Source organism: Danio rerio, chromosome 11 (genome assembly GCF_049306965.1).
Source record: "Danio rerio strain Tuebingen ecotype United States chromosome 11, GRCz12tu, whole genome shotgun sequence".
In the NCBI taxonomy this organism is placed as follows: Eukaryota; Metazoa; Chordata; class Actinopteri; order Cypriniformes; family Danionidae; genus Danio; species Danio rerio.
This window is the reverse complement of record NC_133186.1, coordinates 7,449,933-7,468,205: the sequence shown is the minus strand read 5'-3', so window position 1 is coordinate 7,468,205 and position 18,273 is coordinate 7,449,933. Positions and strand designations below refer to the sequence as shown.

At 36.1% G+C, this 18,273-nt stretch overlaps 1 protein-coding gene across 1 annotated transcript; it reads right to left on the bottom strand.

The window, feature by feature from the left end:
* Nucleotides 1-1,756: 1,756 nt before the first annotated feature.
* On the bottom strand, nt 1,757-18,273 carry diras1a (DIRAS family, GTP-binding RAS-like 1a). Its single transcript, NM_199831.1, is given in 2 exon segments — nt 1,757-3,729; nt 18,123-18,273. A coding segment is annotated over 1 exon segment (588 nt). The 5' UTR covers nt 3,671-3,729; nt 18,123-18,273; the 3' UTR covers nt 1,757-3,082.

Genomic DNA, 18,273 nt, shown 5'->3' with positions numbered 1-18,273 from the left:
CTCGTGCCTCCAGACAATCCTGTCTCGTCTGCAGACAATTACTGTCTTTAGGTTTGTGCTTTGACATGCACTGTCAACCCTGGGACCTTATAAAGACAGGTGTGTGCCTTTTCAAATCATGTCCAATCAACTGAATTTACCACATGTGCGCTCCAATTAAGCTGCTGAAACATCTCAAGAATGATCAGTGGAAACAGAACAGCTGTTTCTCAATTCCAAGAACGCAAAGAACAGACTTGTGTTCTTGTGGAGACCGGTCTTGCCTGGTGTCTTCGGAAGAACGAATTCGGTAGACCACGAGAACAGAGAACGCGTCCTCTGAGGAATGAGATGTTGCGTTCTTCCTGATAGTCACGTGTTTTTAATGGTAAATAATTTAAACATTACAGCATTCATACAACGATTTATTGTTTTTCCCCTTTTTAATATATACTCTGCATAAAGACTTTAGAAATGTACGTTACACAATATAAATAAAACAGATTTTAATACGAATTTCAGCAAACAAACACCCTTAATGTGTTTATTCCTTTATTAAGCTTTTAGCTTGCCATTTAGGGAAACTCCTGAGGTAAATAAGTGATATCTCCTAACTTTAATAATAAATCTAAATTAAATGCTGCGCTTCCCATCTCTAGTCGCAATGACTTCAGGGACTTCTAAAGCAAGTTCGGTACTCAAGTCTGCATCGGTGCGTCCTCGATATCAAGAACGCATCCGGGAAGTTTCATGCGTCCTCTGTTCTTGCGGCCTTGAGTATTAGAACTGAACTTATCAGCTGATGATGATGTTACACGAGGATGCAAGACCGCTGAAGAACGCATATTGAGAAACAGCCAATGTACCTGAGCTTAATTTAGAGCTTCATGGCACAGGCTGTAAATACTTCTGTACGTGTGATTTTTCAGGTTTTCATTTTTAATAAATTTGCAACTATTTCCAAAAAAACCTTTGGTCCCACTTTATATTAAGTGGCCTTAACTAATATGTACTTACACAGGAACTAATAGTTTGTTACAATGTACTTATTGTGTAAATACATGTATTTACTGTGTACTTATGCTTGATTAAATACATGTATGTAATTACATCTGTAATTAACTTTTGTAATTACATTTGTAAATACACTGTTGACCATCCCTTACACCTTAACCCACCCTTAAACCTACCCATGCCACCAAACCTGTCCATAACCCAACCTCTATCCCAACTCAAATGCACCACAAGTGTTCTCAAATACATTATAAACACAGTAAGTACATTGTATTTTTTATGTAAGTACATAGTAGTTAAAGACACTTAATATAAAGTGGGACCAAACTTTTTTTCACATTGTCATTTTAGGGTGTTATGTCTAAAATTTTGAGGAAATTTAATCCATTTTAGAATAACATAAAATAATGTGGAAAAAGTGAAGCGCTATGAATACTTTCCTGATGCACTGTAAATACTTCCGAGGCCACTGCATGATACTATACATAGATGTTGAAAACCACAAAAGAAAACAAGCAGTAATTAGTTCCCTTTTGTTTGTGCTTCTTTATTTTTCTGGTCCCTCACATAATATTTATTGAATAAACACTTTATCTGCAGTCAAGTTGTAAACGCAGAGTGTTTGACAAGAACATTTTCGTAAAGGTTTACGCTCTGTGTTTTGAATGTGCTCAAGATTCTAAAAGTGCTTTTATATTGTGTATTGCTAAAGCAAATGGCATTAAATTATCAGAGGAAACATAGACACCGACAGAAAAACAGGGGCTGTACAGGGGCTTTCATTAGTGCTGATAATACACACAGATTTCACATACAGGATATATGTTTTCAGTTAGATGATGAAATGCATATATTAAGGTTTTTGAGTGCCATCAACACCTGAAAAACCAGAGTAAAAGAAAACACCAATCGACACCCCAAACCCCCACCCTGCCACCAAAACAAAAATGCTTTTCGAAATGATCACATTTAAGACTTATTCACTGTGCTTCAATAAGGTATAGCTCTGTTTTCGATGAAAAGATCTCAATCACATTTAATATGAAGGTAGTTTATATCATCAGACATGCATTATGCACTTTACTCTGTTATACCAGGTTACATCACTGGCTAGCCAGTTAACTAAGAATGTCCTCCGTCCCAAATTGTTTTCCGATTTGTGGTAGGCTTTTGTGCTGCTATAGTAGTATGTAATTTGGAAGAGCGGATAGCGTCGCCTCTTAAGCTGTACCCGGGCCTGTTCACTTCCTCGGATGAGAATCCAATTCGGTGTAGAGCCGGTTCAAGACGTCAGCGTTTCGACACTGTACCATTAAAGACACAGCTGCCTGACATAAAAATGGCCACATTGATGGTTTGGTCTGTCTTGAATTCAGTAAAAAGTCAACAGAAAGCTGTAGAGAAGAGAGCATGTGTGAGAATTGTGGGACGTCCTCCCTGCTTCATGTGTCAGCTCTTATAGTCTTATACACAGAGTCACTTCTGGAGCCAGAACATACAGGGGGGGAAGGGAGACGGTTGACGGATTGGATGCACACTACCTGATTAAGACTGAGAGGAATGGAGAGTTAAAGGGAGAGTTAGCCCAAAAATGAATGTTCTGTCATGGTTTACTCGTCTTAAACATACATGGCTTTCTTCGGTTAATCACAAAAATGAAATATAAGAATGGTTATGGTGCTAAACAACCACAGTACTGTATGTGGTCCATGACTAAAACTGCCAGAAGGTTACATTACTGTAATCTGTACCTACACTTTAAGTAAATGTAGTATGTTAATACAAGAACTTCATCGTTTTTTTTTTTTTAAAGAATCAGCTCTCAAACTCGTTCTGAATTAGTTATATGGTTATGATCTTTCCATTTTGAGATTTGGAATACACTTGACAGGTCCTGTGAACAACGTTTATGGGAGTACAGCTAATATAATTCTTGAAAAATGAAAAATAAGTCATGTAGGTTTAAAGCGGCAGCATACAAATCATGACAGGAGTTCCATTATCTTAGGGCGTACTCTTCCTTTAAAGTGAGGGACTTATGTACATTTTCGAAGAGTCAGTTGAGTGATGCGACCATAGATGCGGCTTCCTACATCACACTGCACTTGGCCTTCAGCTTGTCTGCCCGTCTCTGCTTGCTGGAGCGCATGTTCAGACTCATATCCCGCTTCTTATCCAGATTCAGGAGCTCCTGAAAAAGCTCCTTCACATTGGTGTTGGTCTTGGCTGATGTTTCCATGAACGCGCACTTCCAGGTGTTTGCCTGAGCCTCGCCCTCCTTGGTCTCCACCTCGCGCTGGGTCTCATCGCTCTTGTTACCCACAAGCATGATGGGGATGTTCTCCACGTTGCCTTTGATGGCCAGCACTTGCTGGTAGATGGGCTTGAGCTCCTCCAGGGATTGCCTGCTGGTGATGGAGTAGACCAGGATGAAGGCATGGCCCTTGGAGATGGACAGACGCTGCATAGCCGGGAACTGGTGGCTGCCGGTGGTGTCGGTGATCTCCAGTGTGCATACGCTCTTGTCGCAGCTGATGACCTGCCGGTACGTGTCCTCCACTGTTGGGATGTAGGTGTCCCTGAAGGTGCCCTTAACAAAGCGCAGAACCAGGGAGCTCTTGCCTACACCCCCTGCTCCAAAGACCACCACTCGGTAATCGTTACTCTGCTCTGGCATGCTGCTCTGGTTTATCTGCTGGAGTATCTGCTGCTTAAGACTCAGTTATTCCCTGAGATCTGAAAAGGGAAAGAAGTTTCACTTGGTTTATATGTAGAGAAAACAACTTATCAGTTCATATACAATACTTGGAATGTTTTCAATTGATGAGAGATTCTAGAAACAGTAGGAACCCAATAGATTCATTTGTTTCATGAACATATGGAAATATTAAAGAGCCCCTATTATGGGTTTCTAAAAATGAGCTTCCATGCAGTGTGTAACACCGCTTCAAGTAAATAAAAACATTCAGCTGAGGTATAAATCTGAAAGTGCATCGTGTTTAAAACTATTGAATCTTTAACAAAACAGTCAAATCAGAGTTGAATTAATGCATCGAGTTGAGTTCGGATCTTTTGCTTGAATTCATCGACATCTATACGGTACATCACCAAATATAAAGTACCACTTCCTAGAAAATATGAACACGCTTTCCCTTCAGATACTAGCGGAGCGCTGGCCCGTAGAGAATCCCAGGACTGAACATGACGCAAAGATGTTGATCACTGACAGTGATACGGCTGCAGGGAATAAAGGTTTTAAGGACATTTTCACAACTGTATAGCCAACCTAGTGCAGTGTTTGTTCCTGTAATTTTTTAGATTTTTGATTCAATAACCTATTCTGCAACGCTGGATTTGTCAGCCGTTTTCTATTAGAGGAGCAGCAGAGACTATTATGTGTGGGACTTTGACAGGGACTTTGCATGGTACGCATTACTGAATGCATTGCCTTTACTATGGCCACCATCTGCTGTTCATACACGCACGGTGCGGTCAATTTTCAAAATAGCTCAACTTTTGCCACTGTGTGGATTAATACTGAATGTGTGTCACTAGCGATGTTTCCATCCACCTATTTTTATGCGAATTTTGGATATGCACATGAAAAACGGTTAATGGAAACGCCATGATGCGCATACATTTTGAAAATGCAAATAAAAACCATGAGTAAGAGAAACGTTTTATTCGATAAGAAAAGATGCGCATAAACTACGATGGAAACACTTTTACTTTCATACTTTCCAGTATGCGCATTAAAAAAGGTCATGTGATTTTGTTATATGAGATCATGTGATAATGAAAATGTGTGTGAATGGACCAACCAGCAGACTTAACACATTGTAAACCACCTAAACTGTTGTTTTGGTCATTCTAAAACGCCTTACCATTTAAGTATTAGTGTTATTATATTATTAATGACCTCCAGAATCAAGAGCGCCTGTGCGCCGCGTCTGACACCTTCAAATGCCACCGCGCATTCACTACGTGTCAGGATTGCCTTAAGAAGCGCAAGTCATTTATTAGATGAAGAAAACATTGACGCAGCTTCTCCTACCGCAGTAAATTTACAGCAGGTTTTACTGTTGATATTTGGCGCGAGTTAATCAGGAAGTGACGATTTTGTGCGCTTTGACCCGTTGGATGGAAATGCTGTTTTAGTCGCATGTCTTTTATGCGATAATCCAGTTTTTCGCATAAAGTTAATTTGTATTTCTGGATGGAAGCATAGCTAATGGTTGCCACTTTCCAGTGTTATTCAAAATATATTATTTTGTGTTCAACGGAAGAAAGAAACTCAAGCAGGTTTGAGACAAGTGAAGTTGAAGTCTCCAGTCTCCAGAATTATTAGCCCCCCTGAATTATTAGCCCTTGTTTATTTTGCCCCAATTTCTGTTTAACGGAGAGAAGACACACATTTTCTAAACATAATAGTTTTAATTAGCTTATTTCTAATAACAAATTTATTTGATCTTTGCTATGATGACAGAAAATAATATTTTACTAGATATTTTTCAAGACACTTCTATACAGCTTAAAGTGACATTTAAAGGCTTAATTAGGTTAACTAGGCAGGTTAGGGTAATTAGGCAAGTTATTGTATAACGTTAGTTTGTTCTGCAGACTATCGAGGAAAAAAAATTGAGCTTAAAGGGACTAATAATTTTTACCTTAAAATGGTGTTAAAAAATGAAAAGCTGCTTTTATTCTATTAAATACATTTATATATAGTAGTTCTAGTTTTTGTTATAGTCAAAAGCAATACCAAAAAATAACTATATCCTTAAGCGTACACATTCAACGCAATACCATGCTCAAGCTTGGCTTTCTGTGTCTCTGTACCTTTTGTGTGTGTGCCATGATAACACACATTAACCCCAAATTAAAGGAAATTTGCTTAATTAAATCAAGCACAAAAGATATGCCAGCCTTTGATTTGATGACCACTCGCAGATTGGGGGAGTGTTTGAAAGGATAATAATAGATGGAAATTCACATAGTATAGTATTTGATTAGGTATACCTGTTTCACTGTATGTTAATGAAATGTCTGTAGGGATATCTAATCAGCCACTCGGCAGTAATTCAATATATTTAAGCATTTAGATATGATCATAATTATCTGCTAAAGTTCAAAACAAGCATCACAATGCAATTTACAGAAAAAAAAACATTGAAAACATTTGATAAGTGGTAGTTCTCTGACCAAAAAATGTCATGTTGAGGATGGGGTCGACACTAAATCAACAACATGCTGAAAGTAGAAGCAGATGGGCCACGGCGGAAGAAGACCACACTGGGTGTGCCTCCTGTCAGCTAAAAGCAAGAAACCATGGATACAGCTTACATACGTAGATCACCAAAATTGAACAATAAGGGAGTGAATGAAGGTAGCTTCATCTAATTTAAAAAAAAAAGATATATTTCAATCTGTTAACATGAAATGAAATGTTAGCACTGGTATTTTGAATCGAATAAAGGACCACCTCAAAACATCACTAATAATGAGGCATAAGCAGATTGTATGCAAAGACTGGATACTATTTCACAAGCTAATATACGTTAACAGATATAAATTGCTATGAATAATTATGAGCTGCATTGAAAAATACTTTTTTTTTTTTACACTCAAAGTATTAACATGGCTACATAAAATTACATTTTAACCACTGAGGCCACATGCACTGTTTTCAGGGTGTCCGTGGGGTCTTAGAAAGTCTTGAGTCTTATGTCTTAAGTCTTAAATTTTAAAAACTAAAATTTAGGCCTTAAAAAGTCTTAAATTCACTGCAATAATGTGTTGTATGTCTTAAATCATTTTAAACAGGCCTAATTTTCCATTGTCCAAGTAAAGACATCCATCCAATCACAAACAATCCATCTTAATAAAAGCAGGGAAGGAAAACTAAAAACAATTACACTATTCCTAATGATAATAACAGAGCAATATATCACTTTATGTTATCTTCCATTCATACAAAAACTGTTTACAAAAGTGTGGGGAATATTAATATTTTTAAATAGGCATGAAACGTAAGGTTTCATGTGTTCACAGCAGACGTGCAGGGAGCATCAAGCGCGAGTGATTTACATGTCAAGTTAATGCAAATGCGCTAATAGGCATCCTGTGGCGCGATACGCGCAAATGGCGTGGTGCATATGATATAAATTGCGCGAATGGCGTGACGCGAATTGAGCTTTTTTCGCGTTTGGCACGCTTAACGCTTGTTTCGTGCGAAACACTCATTAACCAATCAGGAGCTTGCTCTTGTGGGGGTGTGATTATGACGCAGCGCTTGTTAATGGTGTCCCAGGGGAAAATCATCCTGCACACGACAACAGTATATCAAACTGGGCTCGGCTCAGTCAGAAGCACTGCTGAATGCTTCCATCGTCCAGGTTAAGTTTCTGGATTTGTGTCATGGGCAGAGCTTCTGTCTGCCCGGTGACTGTAGCTTCGTTGCTAAATGTCTAACATGGATTTTATAAAGAGAATAGCTGTGTTTATATGCTTTATAAAGGCTAAAGAACAGCATTGATTCATTTGGAGCAGTGTCTGAGTCCACTAGATGCTTTCAGAGGTGCGCCCAGGTCTGTGAGCTCGTGAACTCCTCCAGAAACTATACCTGGATGATGGAGGCTTTCAGTGGTGCTTCTGACTGAGCCGAGCCCAGTTTGATGAACTGTTGTCGGTGTGTGCAGGAGGACACCAACAAACAGGCGCTACATCATAATCACGCCACCACAAAAGCAAGCTCCTGATTGGTTAATGCGGCGCGAATGTCCGCTGAAGTTCAGATTTTCGAACTTGAGTTATTCGCGCTAAACCCTCAATTCGCGCTGTGCCATTCGCTCCTATCGCGCAACAGGATGTTTATTCACGCATTTGCATTGACTTAACATGTAAATCACATGCGCTTGACGCTCCTTCCATGTCTGGTGTGAGCACAGCATTACAGAAATGCGTTAGGTTGAATAAAAAAGGCCAACAAATTTAGATTTGAAATTATTTATGTAATTGCCTCCAAATATACTTTTAACATTGTTAAACTTATCGTTTTAAAAACAGAAAGTAATATGTTGAAAAAAGTGTATGCAACTAGTTTTTTTATTTGACACATTGAAGTATGTCGCTAAGAAATTATTACATTTGATTTTTTTTTTTTTTTTTTTTTTTTTTTTGTGGCAAGCAAAAAAAAAAATCCATTGGCCCAACCAGGTCATTACAAATAATCATTAGTGTTTAGCTCTGTATAAGTCTAAAATTTTATTCATAATAGTCCTAAAAGGGTCTTACAAAGTATTGATAAAACCTGCAGAAACCTGGAGAGATCTGAAAATGGCTGTACATTGACGCTTCCCATCCAACCTGAAAGAGCATGAGAGGTACTGCAAAGAGGAATAGGCAAAAATTCCCAAAGACAGGTGTGCCAAGCTTGTGGCATCATATTAAAAAAGACTTGACGCTGTAATGCCCCATTCAGGGCCTACTCACACTATGTCATCCGTACCAAGCACGGTTCACTTGGCCGGCCCTGGCCCGGTTGGAAGAGGTGTGCCTGAGCGCACTTGAGCTTGGTACGCTTGTGTGTGAGTGTAAAACGCGCCAAAGCCCGAAACTGAAAGCGAGACATGACTTTTAAGGGGCTGTTTCATATGGATTTATTAATCATTCTTACTGTTCAGTGAACGCAAACTGCCATAGTTTATTAAAGACGAGAACTCCTCACAGCATGCCAGCTGCGCGCCTTCAGCAGACCTCATTTCTACAGCACGAGAGCTTTATGATTATGAGCGCCAAAAGTGGCGGATCTGTTCGGCGAAATATCTGACTGCGTGTCACCGCATCCCTAAGGACTGTTTGGCGAAATATTTGACTGCATGTCACTGCATAACAAACGACTGACACGATATAAATAGAGAAATCTCCACTGTGCTGCTGTGTGAGAGAGCGCTTCTCACTGAACAGCGCAGCAGCAATGATGTAAGCGTGCCCAGGCCCATTTGTGGTGTGAGTGCGGGCCGTCGGGGGAGACGGGAGGGGGGACAAGCGTGCTTTGGCCCGGTTCAAGGCAACTGTACCTAGTGTGAGTACGGCCTCACACGGGGTTTCATCGTCAACGCTTGACTGAAGGCGTGTCTGAAGTTGGGGCTGAAGCGATCATTATAGAAGCGTTAGCCAATGAAATTCAGTCAGCAATAGGCCACTGTCTAGCTGGTGTATTTGCATACAGCGATCTGATTGGCTGACGTTTCCGTCGGCGCTTGAAAAGTTGAGCTAGTCCCAACTTCTGCAGCGAGCAACGCCTCTTAAGCTGCGCCGACGGATCCACAATGCAGTTCGACAACGCCTGACGTCACCCATTCAAAGTGGATGGGAAGCATTGACGCTGACTCCCCGTATGAATGGGGCGTAATTGCTGCCAAAGGTGCATCAACAAAGTATTGAGCAAAGGCTGTGAATACTGATGTACATGTGATTTTTCTTTTTTCACATTGTCATTATGGAGTATTGTGTGTAGAATTTTGAGCAATTAAATACATTTAATCCATTTTGGAATAAGGCTGTAGCAAAATAAATTGTGGAAAAAGTGAAGCGCTATGAATACTTTACGGATGCACTGTGCATCTGTGGCCATGGAAGTAAAGTGAAGTGACACCTGAATACAATGATGGATTGGGGTGTCCCAAAACTTTTGGCAATGTAATATACATATGATACATGGGAGAAATGTATAATATGCCTCTACAGTATATGCCTCTGTGCCTTTGTGAATTGAGTAGGACAGTCTCTGGTGCCATCAGCATCAAGGTCATCTATTAATGACTCATTTATCTTGCTGTGAAGCATCCGTTTGACTCAGTCTCCTGTGAAAAATCAAGATCACACCAGATATTTCTGGTACCTTACTGATTTTTACTGGCAGCATTTGAAGAAAGGGGCCGTTTCCTCACTTGTGTCAACAGAGAGATTTATGCAAATATCCCATTTTCACATTATAGTCTGTAGACAGAACAGACCAACGCACACTGATTAACAGAGAGCTCGCCTGTGCTTTTAAGAGCTTGAAAATGCTCTGTGGGTCATGCAGCGCATCTACTTCAGCCCCAGAGGAAAATTCAGCAGTACTTCTGAATTAGCTGTAATGATTACTATCACTCAGATGACCAGAGAGCAGATGAGCCTCTTGCTAAACACTTCCTCTTTGGCATGCTGGCAGCATAAAATACAATCTCAGTGGAAAGCGTTCAAACGATAAGGATGGCTTATTTTTATACCAAAGTCAAGCCTTCAGAACTGATCTCATATTCCATCATTTTCCTTATGTATTACTAATAGCAATGCCGTTCTTTTCTAGCCTCTCCACAAACACAACTCAAATAAACAATTGATCAGAAATACAGTTGAAGTCAGAATTATTAGCCCCCTTCGAATTTTTTTCTTCTTTTTTAAATATTTTCCAAATGGTGTGCAACAGGGCAAGGAAATTTTCACAGTATGTCTGATATTTTTTCTTCTGGAAAAAATCTTATTTGTTTTATTTCAGCTAGAATAAAAGCAGTTTTTTTTATTTTTTAAACACCAAAATTATTAGCCCCTTTAAGCTATATTTTTTCTCGATAATCTACAGAACAAACCCTCGTTATACAATAACTTGCCTAATTACCCTAACCTGCCTTGTTAACCTAGTTAAGCCTTTAAATGTCACTTTAAGCTGTATAGAAGTGTCTTGAACAATATCTAATCAAATATTATTTACTGTCATCATGGCAAAGATAAAATAAACCAGTTATTATTAAAACTATTATGTTTAAAAATCTTCCCTCCGTTAAACAGAAATTGGGGGAAAAATAAACAAGCGGTCTAATAATTCAGGGGGGCTAATAATTCTGACTTCAACTGTATGTGAGCATGTGTTTGTAGTAACTAAACCACTTTCATCTTTGATTTATTACAGCCATTTATTGTAGTAAATTGTTTGAAAGCCTGTTGATAAATACTTCATTATATTGCAGTGTGTTTTCTATTACTTTATGCTCTTGATTTTGAAAGTGTGAAATAGTTGATCAAAGCAGCAAATGAATGTTTGTTTTTTGTTGTTGTGATAATGTATTTGTAGTTGCCACATACACCTGACAAAAGTCTTGTCGTTGATCCCAGTTGTAAGAGCAACACATAATATATTGACTTCTAGTTGATCATCTGGAAAAGTGGCAGAAGTTTTCAGATGAATCATCTGTTGAACTGCATCCCAATCGTCATAAATACTGCAGAAGACCTATTGGAACCAGCACGGACCCAAGATTCTCACAGAAATCAGTCAAGTTTGGTAAAGAAAAAAGACATGGTTTGGAGTTACATTTAGTTTAGGGGCATGTGAGAGATCTGCAGAGTGGATGGCAACATCAACAGCCTGAGGAATCAAGGCATTTGTGCTGCCCATTACATTACAAACCACAGCAAAGAGCAAATTGTTCAGCAGGATAGCGCTCCTTCTCATACTTCAGCCTCCACATCAAAGTTCCTAAAAGCAAAGAAGGTCAAGAAGCTCCAGAATTGGCCAGCCCAGTCACCAGACATGAACATTATTGAGCATGTCTGGGATAAGATGGAGGCATTAAAGACAAATCCAAAGATTCTTTATGATTCCAGATGACTTTGCAGGGATGTATGTTTGCAGTCGTCCAAGCTCATGGGAGTCATACACAATATTGATTTTTTTTCTACTGCACCATGACTTTATATTCTATACTGTGCATTATTTCTGTTAGGTGATGAGACTTTGTCTATGTAAAGTCAGACCTTACTGTCCTAATAAAATAATTAAAATCAGGCATGATCGTATTTTATTTTGGCAAAGTAAGCGTAATCTAGAGGCATTTGCCTTTCATATAAGCCACTTCTGATACCAAATGATCAACTAGGAGTCAAGTTATTATTTGTTGTTAAAACTTAAAGGGCGATAAGACTTTTGTCAGGTAGTGTACACTGTAAAACATAATTCATTGGATTTACTAAATGTTTTAAGATAAGTGAATGCAAACAATTTATATGTGCTGAATTTAAACAAATTAAATTTAGCAATGCTCAACTTAATGTTTCTTTAGATTCAGCCCATATAAATTGTTTGCAACCACTTACCTTATAAACATTTGTAAATCAATCTTTTTTACAGTAAGAAAAAATTAAATAAGTTTGATGTGAAAAATGTTCTAATGTTAACAAATTATTAAACAATTAAATAATGAAGTAGTCAAGTCAAAAGAATGACTTTTTAATCACAGAATTCATTTTAGTGTCATTGTTTCAACATAATTTTTTTTTAAATGTAGAAGTGCCTTATTACAATTAAGCCACATTCACACCAAGAAAGTTAACTGCAATGATAGCTAATGAAAAGTACATTAGCACCAACAGCAATGCACAATCTCTTTATCGTGAGCATATGGAGCAGTTACATCATCAACTGTCCAATCCACCATAACATTGTTTTTTTTAAAAGCATATGGAGCTTAAGTTGTCTCCTGTTCCATGTGTTTGTAAATTCTGTCCTATTTCACTCACCCTTTACTAAGTTTCTTTCTTTTGCTGAACACAAAAGTACTTCCAGTGTTGGTCCCCAGCATTCTTTCTACATTCTTACAGTAGAAAGAAACTCAAAGTTTAAAACCACACAAGATCAGGTTAATAATTAAGGTAATTTTCATTTAGGTTGAACTAATCCTTGAAGTAGGATAGATTTTATATGGAGGTAAAAAGATTGGCCTGGTCTTTTTTGTTTTTTGTTTGGTTAAATACAATACAATACAAAACTTTTTTGTCAGACTTGCTTTTAGCATGATAAAGCGTGATAAAAACTCCTTACAAAGGGACAAAGACTAATACAAAAAAATATATATTTTTAAACAGATTGTATTCGTTTTAAAATAGCCTGATGTACAAAAGACTTTTTTTATTTCACTTCATTAAAATTTGGGACTCTAAATCGACGGTTAGACTTTAATAGTATAAATTCATGATTCAACACATGACTGGGGTTTAAAATGATGTTCCTTGCCAGCCTTGTGTGGTTCTTGTAATACAAACAGTCATATAATTTCTCAAGAGGCTTTCCTACGATCTTTAAACAGATTTTAATCTGGTTCATCAACTTTGTTTTTAGACTCACAGACAGACTCATATACCATACAGAAATACAACACTGTAGAACACTCATAAGTATAGAGATAAAAAAAAAAATCAAGAATCTTTTTAAGTTGTGGATTCCACTATTCTCGCAAAATTAGAACAACTATCAAGTAATCATCTTTTATTTATTCATTCATTCATTTTCTTGTCGGCTTAGTCCTTTTATTAATCCGGGGTTGCCACAGCGGAATGAACCACCAACTTATCCAGCAAGTTTTTACGCAGCGGATGCCCTTCCTGCCACAACTCATCTCTGGGAAAGTAATCGTCTTTTACATTTTTAAAAATGAATCTAGCTGAAAAAACGTTTTTTATGAAATTGCTGCTGACTTCGTTTTTCTTTACGCTACTCAAAACTATGAATTACAGTGATTTTTACCAGGGTTGAAGGGAAGGTTCTGCCAAAAACTTTAATTTACTCTATTTACACCACCTGCTTCGAATGTTATGACTCGATTGAATGGGCATATGGGCTGAGACGGCTGTTATCATCCATCCACATGGTTAATCAGCTATACTAACAGAGAAGACTCCAGATCCAGATCTGTTTTTGAATTACTGTGATGGTTCGGTTTAGTGTAGGGGTAGACGATAATAAAATAAAATTATTGTGAAATTTAATAAATAATATAAATAATTCTTGTTAACTTCCGGCGGCAGCCGTATGTGATGATCAACCATGTGGATGGATGATTGCAGCCTTCTGAACCTGCAGAAGGCCCCTACTGGCCCATATCAGCTGATAACCCCTGATATCGCCCATTCAATCGGGTGAAAACATTTGAATCACCTGATTTACTCACCCTCAAGTGATTTCAAACCTTTATGAGTTTTTTGAAACTGAATTTTCTGTCTTCATTTGCTCATCGTTCACTTGTTTTTTCTTCTTTTTTCTTCTGTTGAACACAAAATAAGTAAGTAAATATGTAAAAACTAACTTCCTTTGTAGGAAAAACAAATCCTATGGAAGTCAATGGTTACAGGTATTCCGTTTTTTTCTAAATATCTTCTTTTGTGTTCAACTGAAGAAAGAAAGTCAAACATGTTTGTAACATTTAAACGAGTAGTAAAAGCCCTTCACCAATCTCTTCAACTGCAGCCTGTATCTTGGTTGGGTATGGAATTTTTGTACCTACAGTACACTACGAGCCAAAAGTCTTGTTGTCGATCCTAGTTGTAAGAGCAACAAATAATAACTTGACTTCTATTTGATTTTAAAAAAAGTGTCAGAAGGTAGATTTTTCTGATGAATCATCTGTTGAACTGCATACCAATCATCACAAACACTGCAAAAGACCCATTGGAACCCACATGGACTCAAGATTCTCACAAAAATCAGTCAAGTTTGGTGAAGAAAAAAATCATGGAGTTACAATTAGTATGGGGGTGTGCAAAAGACTTTTGTGCCGCCCATTACATTACAGACCACAGGAGAGGGCAAATTATTCAGGAGGATAGCGCTCCTTCTCATACTTCAGCCTTCACATCAAAGTTCCTAAAAGCAAAGCAGGTCAATGTGCGCCAGGATTGGCCAGCCCAGTCACCAGAATGAACATTATTGAGCATGTCTGGGGTAAGATGAAGGAGAAGGCATTGAAGATGAATCCAAACAATCTTGATGAACTCTGGGAGTCCTGCAAGAACACTTTCTTTGCCATTTCAGATGACTTTAATAATAAGTTTTTTGAGTCATTGCAGGGATGGATGCAGTCCTCCAAGCTCATGGGAGTCATACACAATATTTCTTTATCCACTGCACCATGACTTTATATTCTATACTGTACATTATTTATGTTAAATGACAAGACTTTTGTCTAAGCAAAGTCAGACCTTACTGTCTTAATTAAATAATTAAAAATTAAGACATGATCATATTTCATTTTGGTAAAGTAAGCGTAATCTAGAGGCCTTTGTCTTTCACATAAGCCACTTCTGATCCAAAGTGATCAACTAGAAGTCAAGTTATTATTTGTTGTTTCTAAAACTTGGATAAGCAGCAAGACTTTTGTCAGGTAGTGTACTGTACTGTACAGAGATGCCAGGATTTCACTTGTTTGAGGTGGTTTGTACTAGTTTGCATGATGTCAGATACATTAGGTCTTTAAACACCTAAGCTGTTTTAAAGATTCTTCTTGAACCACCTCGGGACATCTCAGTTGTGCATTGTTTTTGGGATTCTGGGAATTCTCTGGTTACTGTGGAAACAGACCTCGGGGGCATATATAGAATGATGGAGCGAATGAGCAACAACAAGAGTGAGAGAATGTCATCAGAGATGCTGATGAAAGAGCTAAAAAAATGTTTCTATTATTTCTAATGTTGCATGACATCTTTCTGTCAGTTACCGTAGTAACCAACTGGCAAACAGTGGGTTTAATTTACGTCACTGCAGCCTATTCATACACTTAGGTGAAAGAAACTATTTATAGTGAAAGAAAAACGTCGGATCGGTTGAGATTTTTTAGGCAAAATGTACTAAACCACACTTATGGTTCGACTTTTTTTCCTCATTAATATTTTAAATGTACAGCTATTTCTCCTGATACAGTGCTCAGCATAATTGAGTACACCCCATTTTGGAAATGAATATTTTTATCCATTTCTCAGTGAATATTGGCAATGTACTTTGGTGCTTTTAAACAAAACAAGTTTATTAAACAGATATATTTATTAAAATAATATTTTAATTATAATATTAATGAAAGGTAAATAATATAATAATAATATATTGATAATAATAATATATTAATATTAATAAAAATATTTATTAAACAGATATATTTATTAAAATAATATTTTGGTCACCAAATAAATGTTTTTACCCATTTCTCAGTTAATATAGGCAATGTATTTTGATGCATTTCAACAAAACAGATTTATTCAATAGATACATTTATTATTATTATATTTTACTTAAAGCATTAATGTAAAGTAATAAATATTATAAATCATAACTTGTTGATAATAATAATATATATTAATATATAATATTATTTAAAATATTTATTAAACAGATATATTTATTAAAATAATAGTTTATTTACAATATTAATGAAAAGTAATACAAATTATAATAATATGTTGATGATGATAATACTAATATAATAATATATAATATTAATAAAAAGATTGATTAAAAATATATATTTATTAAAATATTATTTGGCTTATATTATTAATGAAAATAAATATTATAATTATAAATAATAATATATTAATAATAATAATATTTTAATATATAATATTAATAAAAAGATTTATTTAAAATATATATTTATTAAAATATTATTTTACTTATAATATTAATGAAAATAAATATTATAATTATAAATAATAATATATTGATAATAATAATATATAATATTAATGAAACATTTACTAAACAGATATATTAATTAAAATAATAATTTATTCATAATATTAATGAAAAGTAATAAATATTATAATAATATATTGATGATGATAATAATAAATTAATTAAAATATTAATAAAAAGATTTTTAAACAGATATATTTATAAAAATATTATTTTACTTTTAATAATAATAATAATGAATATAAATATTATAATTATAAATAATAATATATTGATAATAATAAATATATATTAAAATATAATATTAAAAAGATTTATTAAACAGATAGATTTATTAAAATAATATATTGGTCACCAAACATGATATTTTAGTCACCAAATAAATATTTTTATTCATTTTCAGTGAATATAGGCAATGTATTTTGGTGCATTTAAACAAAACTGATTTTTTAAGCAGATATATTTATTAAAATAATATTTTATTTATAATAATATTGAAAAGTATAAATATAATAATAATAAATAATATTGAAGATGATAAGAATAATATATTAACATGTAATATTAATGAAAATATTTATTAAACAGTTATATTTGTAAAATTAATATTTTAGTCAACAAACATATATAAAAATTGAAAGATAATACATTTTAATTCAAGCAGAATATTGCAAAAATTAATTACAACCTTTTTTGCTTCTCTTGATTTTTCCTCTTTTTAAAATTTGTATTTAATATTTTTCTTTAACATATAAATTTGGGTGTACTAGTTTTTGGACAATTATTGTAAGTTATTTAGTTAGATAAGCTCCAAATGTGGCTTCAGTACTGACTAATATATGCACAAGTGTACAGCTTCCTATTAAAAATCTAATTCTAAAAGATTTGTGAGGGGTGTACTTAGCTCTGTATGTCTTTTTTAAATGAGGTGATCTGAGCTGCTTCTACAAGAGATGTGCAAACGTCTATCACATGTGATGTCTAAAAATACGACAGCCCACCAATTCAATTCTTATACTCTATAAGCTCAATTCTAAGCCCTTCGGAGCTCTAATGGAATGCAGATATGAGATGGCCCGCATCACTCATTCCAGGGGCTTTTGCTGCAACTGGCCTTATGTTGCGGGGATTTGTAATTAGGCAACATTCACGACTATTATTTTCATGTCAGTTGGGTAATAAAGCACATATAGGCCACGGAACCTCAATAAACAAGCGCTTCGAAGCAATGGGAGGCCGAGGATAACAAAACGCGCTAAATATTTCCTTTAACGTGTCGCGTTCGCGTTCTTGCGCAAATAAATAAGGGCTTAATTCACATTAATGCGCACTATATTACGCGGCGTTTTAAAGAAAGATTCGTTTTACGCCGATAATCGCCGCGACTAAAGCATGTTCACACACATGCACACGCACAGGCGATGAATAACAAAATGCACAGGCTCCTCAAAGTCATTACGTCGCTGTGCGCCTAAAGATGCTACTGCGGTCCGTCACAGGGAATCTACAAGGACGCGCATCTCCAAAGAAATGAGCGGATCCATACATTAAAGCCACATTTATCAAAACACCTCACATTCTGTATACAATTAACACGTACAGCTAGAGAAAAGCGATGTATTCTTACCTGGCGACTGTGTTGCAACGTCCCAAATCTTGTTAGTCATAAATTATAGGAAGCATTAGGAGATCCGATACACAAGGAATATCTTACATTCTCTGCCGTGCCAGACCCGTATCATTTTCGCGTGTTATTTGCATGGCGTAAATCGAGCGAT